The sequence below is a fragment of the Rhinocladiella mackenziei genome, assembly GCF_000835555.1.
Source record: "Rhinocladiella mackenziei CBS 650.93 unplaced genomic scaffold supercont1.2, whole genome shotgun sequence".
Lineage (NCBI taxonomy): Eukaryota > Fungi > Ascomycota > Eurotiomycetes > Chaetothyriales > Herpotrichiellaceae > Rhinocladiella > Rhinocladiella mackenziei.
The window spans coordinates 980,750-992,861 of record NW_013550603.1 but is presented as its reverse complement, the minus strand read 5'-3'; the positions used below and the strand labels follow the sequence as shown (position 1 = coordinate 992,861).

General features: G+C 51.4%; 5 protein-coding genes across 5 annotated transcripts; 2 read left to right on the top strand and 3 right to left on the bottom strand.

Moving 5' to 3' along the window:
- Positions 1-27: 27 nt before the first annotated feature.
- Z518_02171 (uncharacterized protein) lies at positions 28-1,522 on the bottom strand (the record flags this gene model as incomplete). The annotated part of the gene is made up of 6 exons (XM_013419200.1): positions 28-363; positions 421-755; positions 830-1,048; positions 1,098-1,171; positions 1,221-1,255; positions 1,307-1,522. The coding sequence occupies 6 exons, from the start codon at positions 1,520-1,522 to the stop codon at positions 28-30; spliced, it is 1,215 nt and encodes a 404-aa protein (XP_013274654.1).
- A 1,520-nt stretch (positions 1,523-3,042) lies between these two features.
- Positions 3,043-4,471, top strand: Z518_02170 (uncharacterized protein; the record flags this gene model as incomplete). The annotated part of the gene is made up of 2 exons (XM_013419199.1): positions 3,043-4,087; positions 4,143-4,471. 2 exons carry the CDS (start codon positions 3,043-3,045, stop codon positions 4,469-4,471), a joined length of 1,374 nt encoding a protein of 457 aa, XP_013274653.1.
- A 433-nt stretch (positions 4,472-4,904) lies between these two features.
- Positions 4,905-5,345, bottom strand: Z518_02169 (uncharacterized protein; the record flags this gene model as incomplete). The annotated part of the gene is made up of 1 exon (XM_013419198.1): positions 4,905-5,345. One exon carries the CDS (start codon positions 5,343-5,345, stop codon positions 4,905-4,907), a length of 441 nt encoding a protein of 146 aa, XP_013274652.1.
- Positions 5,346-5,642: 297 nt separating this feature from the next.
- Z518_02168 (uncharacterized protein) lies at positions 5,643-6,909 on the top strand (the record flags this gene model as incomplete). The annotated part of the gene is made up of 2 exons (XM_013419197.1): positions 5,643-5,761; positions 5,832-6,909. The coding sequence occupies 2 exons, from the start codon at positions 5,643-5,645 to the stop codon at positions 6,907-6,909; spliced, it is 1,197 nt and encodes a 398-aa protein (XP_013274651.1).
- Positions 6,910-7,582: 673 nt separating this feature from the next.
- Z518_02167 (uncharacterized protein) lies at positions 7,583-10,916 on the bottom strand (the record flags this gene model as incomplete). Its single annotated transcript, XM_013419196.1, has 4 exons — positions 7,583-9,091; positions 9,148-9,743; positions 9,793-10,680; positions 10,736-10,916. The coding sequence occupies 4 exons, from the start codon at positions 10,914-10,916 to the stop codon at positions 7,583-7,585; spliced, it is 3,174 nt and encodes a 1,057-aa protein (XP_013274650.1).
- Positions 10,917-12,112: the final 1,196 nt, after the last annotated feature.

The following is a 12,112-nucleotide window of genomic DNA, read 5'->3' as shown; positions in this document are numbered from 1 at the left end:
TATGTTGGCCACCCAGGAGACTTCCCACTACAACTTGTCATTCTTGTGGACCTTACTGTCGCGACCAAAGTGCCGCTCGACCTCTGGCAAGGTGCGACTGCCGTCGGAGAAGGTCAGGTTGTCAATGACCACTTTAGCCTGCTCGAAAAAGGACATTTGGATCATATTTTGAATTGACGAGCGCAGGATGATCATTTCGACGCCTTTCCACTTCGAGGAGAGCGCAGCGGCCTTGGCGGCAGTGTCGAGAGCGGAAGACAGCGCCGCAGAGGGTTTGGAGGCGACGGTGGATGCGGTAGTAGTGTAGTCTGAGCCAACGAGATTGTTCTGCGCGCGAGTTTTCATGGTGTCAAGTGGATATGTCTGTATTTCATGTTAGAGGAGGTAAAAATTGAAGTGCATAAGAACAGGAAGACGTACCACAACCCAAGCGCCGACACCGCAGATTGCACCAGCCATTGCAACAGCACCAGCAGAATTGGCCTTCTCGGCGCCATAGTATGAATTCAACGATTGTTTCGTGGTCTCATATACTCCGAAATAGATGCCGCTTCCAATGACGTCGCGGAGAAGATGAAGACGAAAACCGGTCCACAGACCCAAAGGTCCTCGTCGCTCAACGATCCGTCTCATGGAGGCCCAGGAGCTTACCCGTCCAGCATTCTTGTGGGTCATGGGGTCGATGGTTGTGATATTTCCTTGAGACGCCATGAGAACGGAGGTTTGGGTGGCATTTTTGATGAGTTCAACGGGCGCTATAGCTTTGTTAGACTTTGCCCCCCTCCCCAAAAAAACAAAAAAAATTGGGTTTCCAGTTCATGTAACATACTCAGAGCGACAGCAGTTACACCACCCGAGACCATTCCAGCGCCAGTGAAACAAGTCAGTGTATAGATGTCAGGATAAGTTCCTGGTTTGTTGACATGCTGGAGAGGAGATCGGCCCGTAGCTGCTTCGATCCAGCCATCCAAAGTATATTTCGCTTTTCGATAGATGGAGAAACCGAGTGCTCGCGAGGTGGTGATTGAAACGAGTGGATTGAATGTACCTGAAGAATCGTTATTTATGGTGTCCTGGTGTGTCTTGTTACCCCTTACCGGCCCAGAAACCACGAAGTCCTTCAGTACGATATGTGTATTTGGTGGCTTGGAAAGCATTCTGGAAGTGGCGCCTGGATTTTGTTATTCTTAGAATCTCGTTCCATTCGCTATACCACATACGATTGCATTCGAACTTTGATATTCTCGAGAGGAGCCTAAAAGTTGTTAGTGCGTCTGTCCATGAATCTCCTTTCAGATCCACTCACCCCTGCAACAACGGCCAAGGCGCAAGCGGGAGCAGAAGAAAGGATTTGTCGGTACTTTTTGGCATAGTAGATTCGAGTATCGGTGGAATTCCAACCAGTGTCCAACTTTGATGGGGAAGACATGGTTAAGGGTGGTTGAGATGATTTGGAGGGAAGTTTCGAAGTTGGATCATGGTCGAGAGGCGAGCCTTCGTTGTCTTTGCTGGCATGATTCATCGCCGAGACGATGAAGATCTGGCAGCGACCAGGACGACTAAGCCGTTGTCTATAACGATGTCGTCGCAAGGGGTGAGCAGTTCGTGGTGACTTATTCGCACTGGGCTGCGGGACCCGATGGAACGCAAGAAGATCTCTCAATCATATGAGAAGATCTCTCCGCGTTCCACACTCCATATCAAACCCCCTTTATGTGCGAACTCTTCTTAATATGGCCGAAGTCACCGAGGACAACTGGTAACAGAGCACAAGACCACTTCCTTGAAACGGCACCGAAGCGTTCAGGAGGAAAATGGCGTGCTGAGACGAATGATCAGAGGAGGTGCTTTGTCAATTGAGGCTCTCGACTAGGAATTTCCTTTTGTGAGGCGTGGAGAGAACTGTGGGGAGCAGGTAAAAAGGGCCCAAGTTCGATCTTCACCAAGGATTTTCGAGGAGGGGCCGAGAAAAATGTTGAGCTCTCAAGCTACCGGCGAGAAAGAATCAGAGGTCTTCGACAGCAACGGGTGCAGATGGTCGTTTTCAAATGCCCAAGAGGTCGAGAAGGTTCTTTTGGGTAGGAGAAAGAGAAGAAGAATGAAGAGATGAGGGAAACTTGGGTAAGGAAAGGTATTGGGAATCAGCAATGCAGACCACACCAGACTGGGAACTTGGACTGCATGTGCAATGAATAAATGGGAGTGGTGAACGTCTTTGTCTGGATTGGGAAGAGATTGTGTGCAGGGAGCCCGGCCCGCCTAAGCAGCTAGAGTCCAACAGGCCGACGATGTGGGGTGCAGTTAGGAGGCGAATTCTGGCTGGCTGCTACCATGCCTGCCGCTATGCCCGCAATGGGATGGGTATGCTTTCTTTGCTGCTTTTCGACCAATGGATGGACAATGAGCATCAGTGACGTCGCTGCCCGCAGGCTGAGTATAAACTTGAGGGCCATTAGGCTCGCAAAACCTTAGTTCAAAGTGCCTGGGAGTCAACCTAGTCAGACGAGTTCTCTGGTAGGAGTCAGCCTCTCGCTCATTGGTTGTCGTTAAGGCATCTTCATGGTTTGTCAACAAGCCTTGACTCTTGCTGGATCGAGGAACTGCTTTTCTTTTTATAATTCCTGATCAAGGCGATCATTGGCGGCGGGAAAGATGGTCCACGAGACTACCAGGTGCGTAATAGATGAGGAATGAGCTTGCCCGGTCTACTTACTTGCCTGACAAGGAGTTCTGAGGGGCACGTCGACCGTTACGGCGATGCATCTGTGCACAAAGCGGTACCTGGGTACGGCAGATCAGACAGGAGATGTGTACCAAAGTTGAACCTCGGTGTTTGCACTGTTTGCATTGTGCCATTGGTCCTCTCCCAGGGAGCCTCAGCCGAGGATGTCGGCCTCTCAGAACCGAAATAAGAATACAAATATCAGCGACTTGATCAAATCTCACCTTTTTTGTCTTCCACCGCCCTACATCCCATCCTCTGCCCGTCCATCAAATATCCTCTAATCTCAACTAGACAACTTCTCTTTCACCACCGTCATCATGCCTCGCAAACCGGCCCCGGCCTACGTCCTCGGCGTGGGCATGACCAAATTCATCAAGCCCCGTGGAAAAGTCGACTACACCGAGCTGGGTTTTGAAGCCGGCATCAAAGCCATGCTCGATGCTCAGATCAATTACGATGACGTCGACCAAGGCGTCGCTTGTTATTGCTACGGAGACTCAACCTGCGGTCAGCGTGTCTTCTACCAATTCGGCATGACCCAGATCCCTATCTACAATGTCAACAACAATTGCTCGACCGGGAGCACTGGTTTAAATATGGCTCGACAAGCCATCGCCTATGGCGCCGCCGACTGCGTCCTCGTCGTCGGTTTCGAGAAGATGTCTCCTGGCAGTTTACAAACCTACTTCAACGACCGCGAGAATCCAACCGGCACCACCAACGCCATGCTGAAGGCTACTCGAGGAATCACCAATGCTCCCGGCGCCGCTCAGCTCTTTGGAAACGCTGGTCGAGAGTACATGGAAAAGTATGGTGCCACGGCGGAGGACTTTGCGGAGATCGCCCGTGTCAATCACGAGCATAGCAAGAGAAATCCATATTCCCAATTCACCGACGAGTACAGCCTCGAACAAATCATGAAGTCACCCATGATCCACGCCCCTCTCACAAAGCTTCAATGCTGCCCTACCTCGGACGGTGGCGCTGCCGTGGTCGTGGTTTCTCAAGACTTCCTCGACCAGCGACCCCATTTGAAATCCCAAGCTATCCTGATTGCCGGTCAACAACTCGCCACTGACTCTCCCGACTTGTTCAGCCGCTCGTCCGTGGATCTCATTGGATATCAAATGTCCGCCTTCGCTGGCAAGAGAGCCATGGACGAGGCAGGCATCACCCCTGACGATGTGAGCGTGGTCGAAATGCACGACTGCTTCAGCGCCAATGAGATGTGTGTGATTGACGCTCTAGGATTATGTCCCAAAGGAAAAGCTCACGAACTGGTGCGAAATGGTGGTATCACTTATGGAGGAAAATATGTTATTAATCCTTCTGGAGGTTTGATCTCCAAGGGCCATCCTCTCGGTCAGCCTCTTCCCTGCTCATGCTGTCGAATGAAGTAAAGCTGATATCTTCACAGGAGCTACCGGCCTCGCCCAATGCGCCGAATTAACCTGGCACCTCCGAGGCTGGGCCAACAATCGTCTGGTGGGGAACACCAAATACTGCCTCCAACAAAACTTGGGTCTTGGCGGCGCCGTAGTCGTCACCGTGTACAAGCGCGCCGATGGCAAGGTTGCGACTCCCGTCTCCGATGAGCAGGTCAGCAAGATCAACGGTCTGGGATATAACCCTGCCACACAGGCGAAAGGCTTCACAACCGAACAGGTCAAGAGGACAGTCAGCCAGCGAAACTTCTCGGACTGGGCCATTCAAGATGTGCCGAGTAAAGTGCAAGCCCGGTTTTAAAAGTTGCAAACCGTTGAGCTGTACGCCAACCTGGTTCAGATAATGTGTATAGCGATTTGTGAAATGGGTATATCAGATTGCTGCGAGAAAAAACTTGGCATCAAACGATAGGATTCTCGCTTTCGCTTGACTCAATTCCTCCTCGTATGGATACCATCTGATCTGATGTCATCGATCAATGATCAGAGGTTAGTGCCCCCATGTCCCTCATCCACCTAGCAAAATCCGCCTCCTTGCTGAGTGGAAACATCGAAAGGCTGATACAGCTCATCGCCAAAAGATCTATGCTCTCGTTGAAACTCATGGCCTGATGGTCACCTGCACCATGTCGATATCTCGCTAGACTTGATCTTCCTTGAAACATCCGATGTTGCGCAAATGCAAGGAAAGACAGTTTGGAAGGTTTCCCGTCACAATCTTGTAGATGTCGGTGTCATATTTTATGTTTCTCCTTTTCCTTTTCCCTCCCCTGTTCAGCCTCGTTCTCCACAACCAGGATACTTCCCGCAACGGCGATTCCAATGCAAGTGACAGCCATGAGACTGATGCCGCCTGTATTCGGTCTAAACTTCCCCTCCTGGATCAACTTCAAAGTACTGAAATACCTCAGCGTGCCATGGCCGACACACAGGCTGCCGCTGCCAACAAGAACGCCTGCGGCGAGCTTCGTCCTTGAGTCCGAGAGGTGGAGCAAGGTGGGTGATAAGGCTGCGAACGCTTCGACTTTCTCAAGGGCGACACCCAAGGCAACGAATCCGAGACCTGTTCTGGCCCAGGCGAGAAATGTTCTCTCGGATGCGAGCAGATCGCGGGCCACAGACCCGGTATTGGGAAGGGGATCGACGCGGATGTATCTGAGCAGTCGTGAAAGCATTTTGAGCAAGTGAAGTTTATCACAATCAAGGTTAGACCTTGACAGCCACAGCAGCCATCTTGACTGATGTTTGAAGGTTGTCGCTCAATCCAACCTTTGCTCCAACTTCGCGTCTTTTTGCCTGAGTTGCCGCTTTGCATCTACTAAATCGGGAAAGTCTTCCGAAGGCCTCTGGGATAGATGTCATCTCTTCAGCGGCCTCGAGATTTTACTTTACCCTTCTGCAAGGTAAGTTTCAGAGCTAAAGTCGATTTCCATACTGTAAGACTAAACACAGAGAAGGCCTACAACTCGAACATGTCTCTCACAGGAGATCTCGACGATGACGAATACGTGGCGAAACTCCTCGCCGAAGACGCAAGGAAGAGTTCGGTCCGATATTCCTCAATGGGCATGTCTGCGCTGTTACCCAAAAGGTAAGGTCCCGTTCCGTATTGCATCTCATAGATGATGATAGAGGCTGACAGATACTCTCTCTGGCCAAAGACCGAGCAAAGCAGCCCCGAAGCCAAATACCCGCTTCCTCAAGAATCTCGTCCGAGAAGCCGACAGTCACAATGCAGCATTGAAGAAAAAGGAAGAACTCGAAGCGAGGATCCGGCTGAGAAAGATTAAGGATTCTGAGGACTCCAATAAATCTGGCCATGGCCATAAATATCGGCATGACAGAGACCAAGACCGTGAAAGTCGACATGTTCGAGAGCGGGAAAGAGAGAGCCATAGGCGACGTCTGAGTGGTGATGATGACGGCGAAGATAACACGAGAAGGGCTCGTCATGGTCGGCATGGGAGAAGAGACTCATGGCGAAGTCGAAGCCCCGAACGCGAGAGGGACAGGGAACGAGAACGCGACCGGCCCGAAAAGAGAGTATATGACGACGATGAGCGTAATGATGAAGGAAGATCTAAGCATAAGGAGTCGTCCCGAAGGTTACGGTCCAGATCACGATCTAGGAGTCGTGAGGGCAGAAGTAGCCTTTCCCGGCGCACGCACGACCGACACCAACGGCGAGACTCTCCCGTTATCTTAGATATAGAGGGGGAAGAAGAAAGGCAACAAAGTAGGCCAAGAGGCCACGCCTCTCGCCGACGCCGATCTCGATTCCGGAGCCGAAGTCGCAGCACCTCCCTCTCTTCAGCATCGACAACGACCTCGGATCCCCTGTCTTCTCTGATCGGACCGGCCCCCACACTCAGCAAACGCGGCCGAGGCTTCCAACGCAGCCCCGGAGCTTCCAACATGGACGCCCATTTCGCCTCGACATACAATCCCTCTCTAGACGTTGAGGGTGATGCAGATCCCGACTCCGCTTCCGACGGCGTCAATTGGGACAACGCGCTCGAAGCTCTGCGCGATCGCCGAGCCTGGCGCGCTAAACAGGCAGACCGGATGCGTGAAGCCGGATTCGACGAGAAGGACATCAGCCGGTGGGAGAAGACGGCATCACGAGCAAGTCGTCTAGATGGTGGTGGCGATGTGGACGGAGATGTGAGAGACGTCAGGTGGCGGAAGAAAGGGGAGGAAAGAGAATGGGATGCAGGCAAAGCAATGGTGGATGTTTAATGGAGGGGAGATCAAGAACAGAGAAATCTGACCAGCGACGAGCCCATATCTCGTAAGCCTCCATCAGATTACGCTACGCACGTTGTAGTGGACTCCATGACTGGGAGATTTTTCGGACCAAAATCCCTACTTGGTCGAAGCTCTAACAGACACTTCAGAATTTTGTTGAATGCGTTTATTCGGGTTGAAAGAAGTTGTCTTTCAGATAAACCCCTTGTCCACAAACTCAACATCAATCTCGACGTCGCCTTTGCCTTCATAGGGTTCATCACGCCTCCTTGTAATCATAAACATACACTCGTACACTAACCACGTCGTCAATCCACAAAGCTTTAATCTCTTGGTCTTCCATGCCATCTCGTACCATCCACCCCGCTCCTGAGAATCACATAATATGAGCATCCCTATGCCTCCCAGCCTAGAGCAGGTATCGACCACTTTCATACCCGAATCATCCGTCACGCATCTAATCAACAAAGATCAATGCCATACAGGAAACACCGCCCTGGAGGGGAGTAGCACACTCCTCTGATTCCCATCCACATTTTGTTAGTCCTCGAATCGAACCGCCATAACGAGACCACCCTTGAAAAGGTCCCACATGAACGTAAGCCGTAACGCTGAAATTCAGGACAGAAAATCAAGACAAAACCCTCCCTACCATTCACCTGGCTCATACTCCTTCACTACCTTGGCTGTCGGGCCGCTCTTCATCCCTAATGCTTCTTTCACTTCGGGTCCTCTTCCAAAAGGCCAGATTATTTAATTTTAGTTTGCTTCGCTTCCGGCCCATTGTCCTAGCGTTGGCTTTTCGGTCTCTAGTACTATTCGAGTCGACATCGCCATTGCTGAGAATCGTCGTGTGGATATCAAGTTTGCTGCTTTCGCGACTGGTGGCGCTGTGGCTTCCCATGCTGAAGCTAGGTCTCAAGGCGGGGCTTCTAGCCTGCAATGGAGCACTGGCGGCACGATTGCGCATCGCCTGGAAGCTGTTTTGATTTCGGGCTAGATCTTCGCTCTTGTCAGATGTATAGCTGGTCGCCTCTGTGCTCTGACTCGGAGTGAGAGCGTTTTCCTCACCACCACCCCGTAATTTGGTGCTTGTGCTGGTTTCACTCTGCGCCGATCGAGTCTGCCTAGAGTCATTAGCACCATCATTCTGGGGCTCCCTGTGTTCCCCGTCACTCGCTGGTGCGCTGGCTCTTGCGCCGGCATTCGCGGTGGAGTATTCTTGCCGCGGATCATATGTTCGAACAGGCTCCTCCTCTTTTGATGTTGCAAAATTAAATTTGGACAGAGCCTCTGCATCAGAGATGTTGTTATTCTCAGCCTTTAACACCTTCACTGGGATAGCCTCACTTCCGGTATGCATCGAAACAGCATTATCTCTTCTTTTGTCATTAAGTGCTTGGAGCGATTCCGATAACAACTCTTTCGATAAGGATCGTTGAGGAGTGCTGCTAGCAATGTGATCATCGTTCTCCTTACTGTGAGATTCATTTAAGTCCAGGCCTTTGGCGAGGGGTTCTCCGTTGACGACTGCCGAACCTGACCTTGTTCCATCCATCGAAGGTCTCAAATTCTGGTTGGATTTCGACGAGCCCAATGCCCGGCGGGGAGTGGCTTCAGGAGCTGGCAAAGCGATGGCGGCGGCGGTGAGGGAGGATCGCCGAGAGGAGTTTTGAGGTGTAGTATTTCCACTTCTTCGACCAGAATTAGACATCTTCTGGAGTTTCTCCGGAGATTCTGTTCGACCGCAAAGAGGAGACGACGAAAGGTGGCTGTGTTTGTCTCTCCCACTTTCCAATGCGATTTTTCGGCCAACCGGGCTTTGTGTTCTTGGACTGACTGAACCACCGTCTCCAGGACCAGTGCCTTTTTGGAGGACCTGCATTCTCTTCTCGTGTTCAGCTTTAGTAAACCAAATGCCCTTGTTGGTCAGGATCTCGTCAGCGGCGAAACGCATCGCAGGGATGATGTCGGCCACGTTCGCAAAGAGCGGATGTGCAAAGATGGTCATAAAGCCAATTTGGCCATTGGCCAACTTCAACATGTTACCCAATTCGGGAGGGCCACCAAAAAGGGTTGTCTCCATTCCGACAGCTTGCTCCATCTCTCCCTGATGTGCAAACTCTTTCTGTAGTAAATGGGTCCATTTTTCTGCCACCGCCCACGGCCGTGCCTGTACCTGTCAGGATGTGAAGTCTTTTTGACTAGAAGGGGAACGATCCTACTTACCACGTTGCTGATGTCGGCACATTTGATCAACAATCCACAGGCCAATGTCCGGGCCCAATCAATGTCTTTCGGAGACCATCCGTCGGTGACTTTGCTTTCGTGGATCTTCTCTTGCAGGTTACCCAGTTGTTGCATGTAGTCCGAGTGAATACCCATATCAGTGGCCAGGATGGTACTGATCATGAGTTTGCGGAGAGCTTTGTCTTGGAATGCAATAGGCCAATGACGACGGAGGATCTGGGAATAGGCGGCACAATGGAAAGCTTCCAAGACGGATTGATCATTGTATAGTTGCGCAAGAGGGGCGTTGAGTTTGACCAGAAACATGTTGTTAACTCCGGGGTGGCCGACATCATGTCCAATGGCAGAGATCAGAAGGGTTACGGCTTCGAACGGACCCAATAATCGGGCAATTGGCGACTTTTGGTCTGCGAAAGGAGATGGCTCGGCGCCGCCAGGATATGGTGGGAGGGTGCCTATTTGGACGAGGAAGTGGAACACCGACTGTAGAACATCGACAGCATGTCTGAAGTTGTGATAGAGAACAAATGAGTTGTAGGCGACTCGACATCCTTGCATGAAATGGAGGAGATCGGCTGTGAGCGACGTTAGGCAGAGAAAACAGAAATCAACGGGAGAACTTACCTTGACTCATCCGCCACTTCTCTGCGGACTCCATTTGCAGAGCATGGCTGAGCATAAAATAGCCAGCATAGACCAATTCATCTTCCGTAAAGTCGTGCCCAGAGAAGCCCCAGCTGGCGACAGCCTGTGCGATGACCTCTTTCCGCGACTCTTGCACATACAAATCGCGATACTGATAGTCTTCAATGAGGTTCTGCGGCTCACAAATTCCTTTGAGCAATTTTTTCACCATGGCTTCACGAAGATAGGCATAAGGCTTCTCCTCTTCCATCCCCACCCATGATTGCTTGCGGTTCTTTCGTGTCATAGCCATGAAGCCTGTCTGCTCTTTCTTCGCATTTTTGTAAATGCGATATGCATGCACTGTGAGCCCCATAATTCCGGCTTTGTCCAGCGGGCTCTTGACGACATCGAGGGCACCGGCATCGAGGCATTGAAGCATTAATTGTGCATCTATAATGTCTGAATTATCCTTTATCTCGACCGCTTGCGATTCAGGACCGTATGGTGCCCGAGAAATTTCACTAGTATGGAGGTCGTCGAGAGCCTGATCATGAAAATCTTTCCGCTTAGGTTGAACGACGGCGACTGGTATTATTAGCTTGACCCCTTCATCGACCTGGAGGTCAGATGCTATTCTGGATAAAAGTTGGAGGCCATATGATTCATCTGACTCGGAAGAGAAGGTGATTTCCCTCCTCAGCAAGCCGGGTGAAGGCAATGGTGATTCCGATGGTGGAAAGAACTGTGTTTTGGCTTCCAACGTCTCATGCTTTGACTCGGACCCGACATCGAAACAGGCAAGAATAGGTGTGCAATCGAGTCGTACTTGGTCGTGAAGCTCGGAGAGTTTGGTGGAAAAGGATCTGCCTGACCGGCAAACGTACACTGATAGAATTTAGGTCAGCCTCCATACGAACAAGTATACCCCATCCACTCTCACCCTGATTGAAGACGGTCAGAAACGCATTGACGTTTGTCTGGAGATCCATGGGTAGATCCGAGAATCCCACTTGTGAGCCTGCTCTTTGCGGTGTGTTGGGAGGTAGCCCCTCCCTCGAAATCCACCTCTCCGTATTAAAACGCTCATCAATATATATGACCCGACAGGCAGCAGGATCCATTGTGCGTTGAAGAGGTGTTTGGGGATGAAAGAGAAGACACCCTTTGCTTGGAGGGAACTATCGGCCCATAATGCGATCAGAGGACGGCCGTGAGGAACTGTGAGACTTTGAACCGGAGCGTAACAGGTCCGTCGAGACAAATCGTAGTAGCTCTACCGACAGAGTCTCTGACAGGCGAAAGGCAGGCTAGGGAAGGTGCATTTCGCGCAAGGCCGTCTTTAGAAAAGTGGTGGTGAGAGCAGGAAGGGTTTGCGACGAGGCCGACTGGTGCGGAATCAACGGCTCGGCTGCGCAGCTTTTGGACTGTGAGACTGCGAAAGATGGATAGGAATGGAGGGTGGGTGGCAGCCAGCAGCTGTCAAGGGTTTTTTTCGAGTCGCAGACGTCGCTGGGGGACTTGTGATACTGCTGTAGATTGAAGAAAGAGGCTTTGAGGAGGGCAAAAACGCAGGCGCAAATACGGTGATGTTCAGAGAACGTAATGATAGGGCCGTACAGGCAGCGACGGGGACGAGGTCGAGGTCAAGGTCAAGGTTGGACGTTTGGTCATCTCATGCTACCCTGGCAGACGGGTGGTGGTAGATGTTGAGGCACGGACGGTAATGGTAACAGTGGATAAAGAACAGAGAACGGAGGAACAGGAGACCACAGGGTAAGTATGGCGCAAAGGCTACAGAGCCCAGGGTACGCGCCAGCGACGATGAGTGGGAGTGGGGAGTGGGAGCAGTAATGGTAGATGCGGTCGTCTGGCAACTGGTAGAGAGAACAATGAGCGTTGGTCTAGTTAGTGCTGGTGGGTGACTGGCAACGGGCATCAGCTAGCGGCAGGGAGGATTGGTGGAAAATGGCGGACAGCGAATGGATCGGGGCTGGAAAGAAAAAGGAAGCGCAAGGGAAGCGCGAGGGAAGCCCGTCGAGGAAACTTCTCTGCGGGCGGCGAGTCTTCTGTTGCTGCTTCTTCTGCTTCTTCTGCATTCGCCTGCTGGAAAATGCGGAGCGAGCAATAGCACCCGTGCCAATACTAGTGCTGCATTGCCTTCAGCAAGCCTCCAGAATGAACCTGCTGATCTGAGTTTAGTGGACTGCCAGGTGCGCAGGACCCAGCTGCTGAGGGGATAACCTAAACAAAGTGGCTCAGTCTGACACCAGAATCACTCTCTGGAAAATTGTAGCCACTTTGTCAGACGGCCCACTTA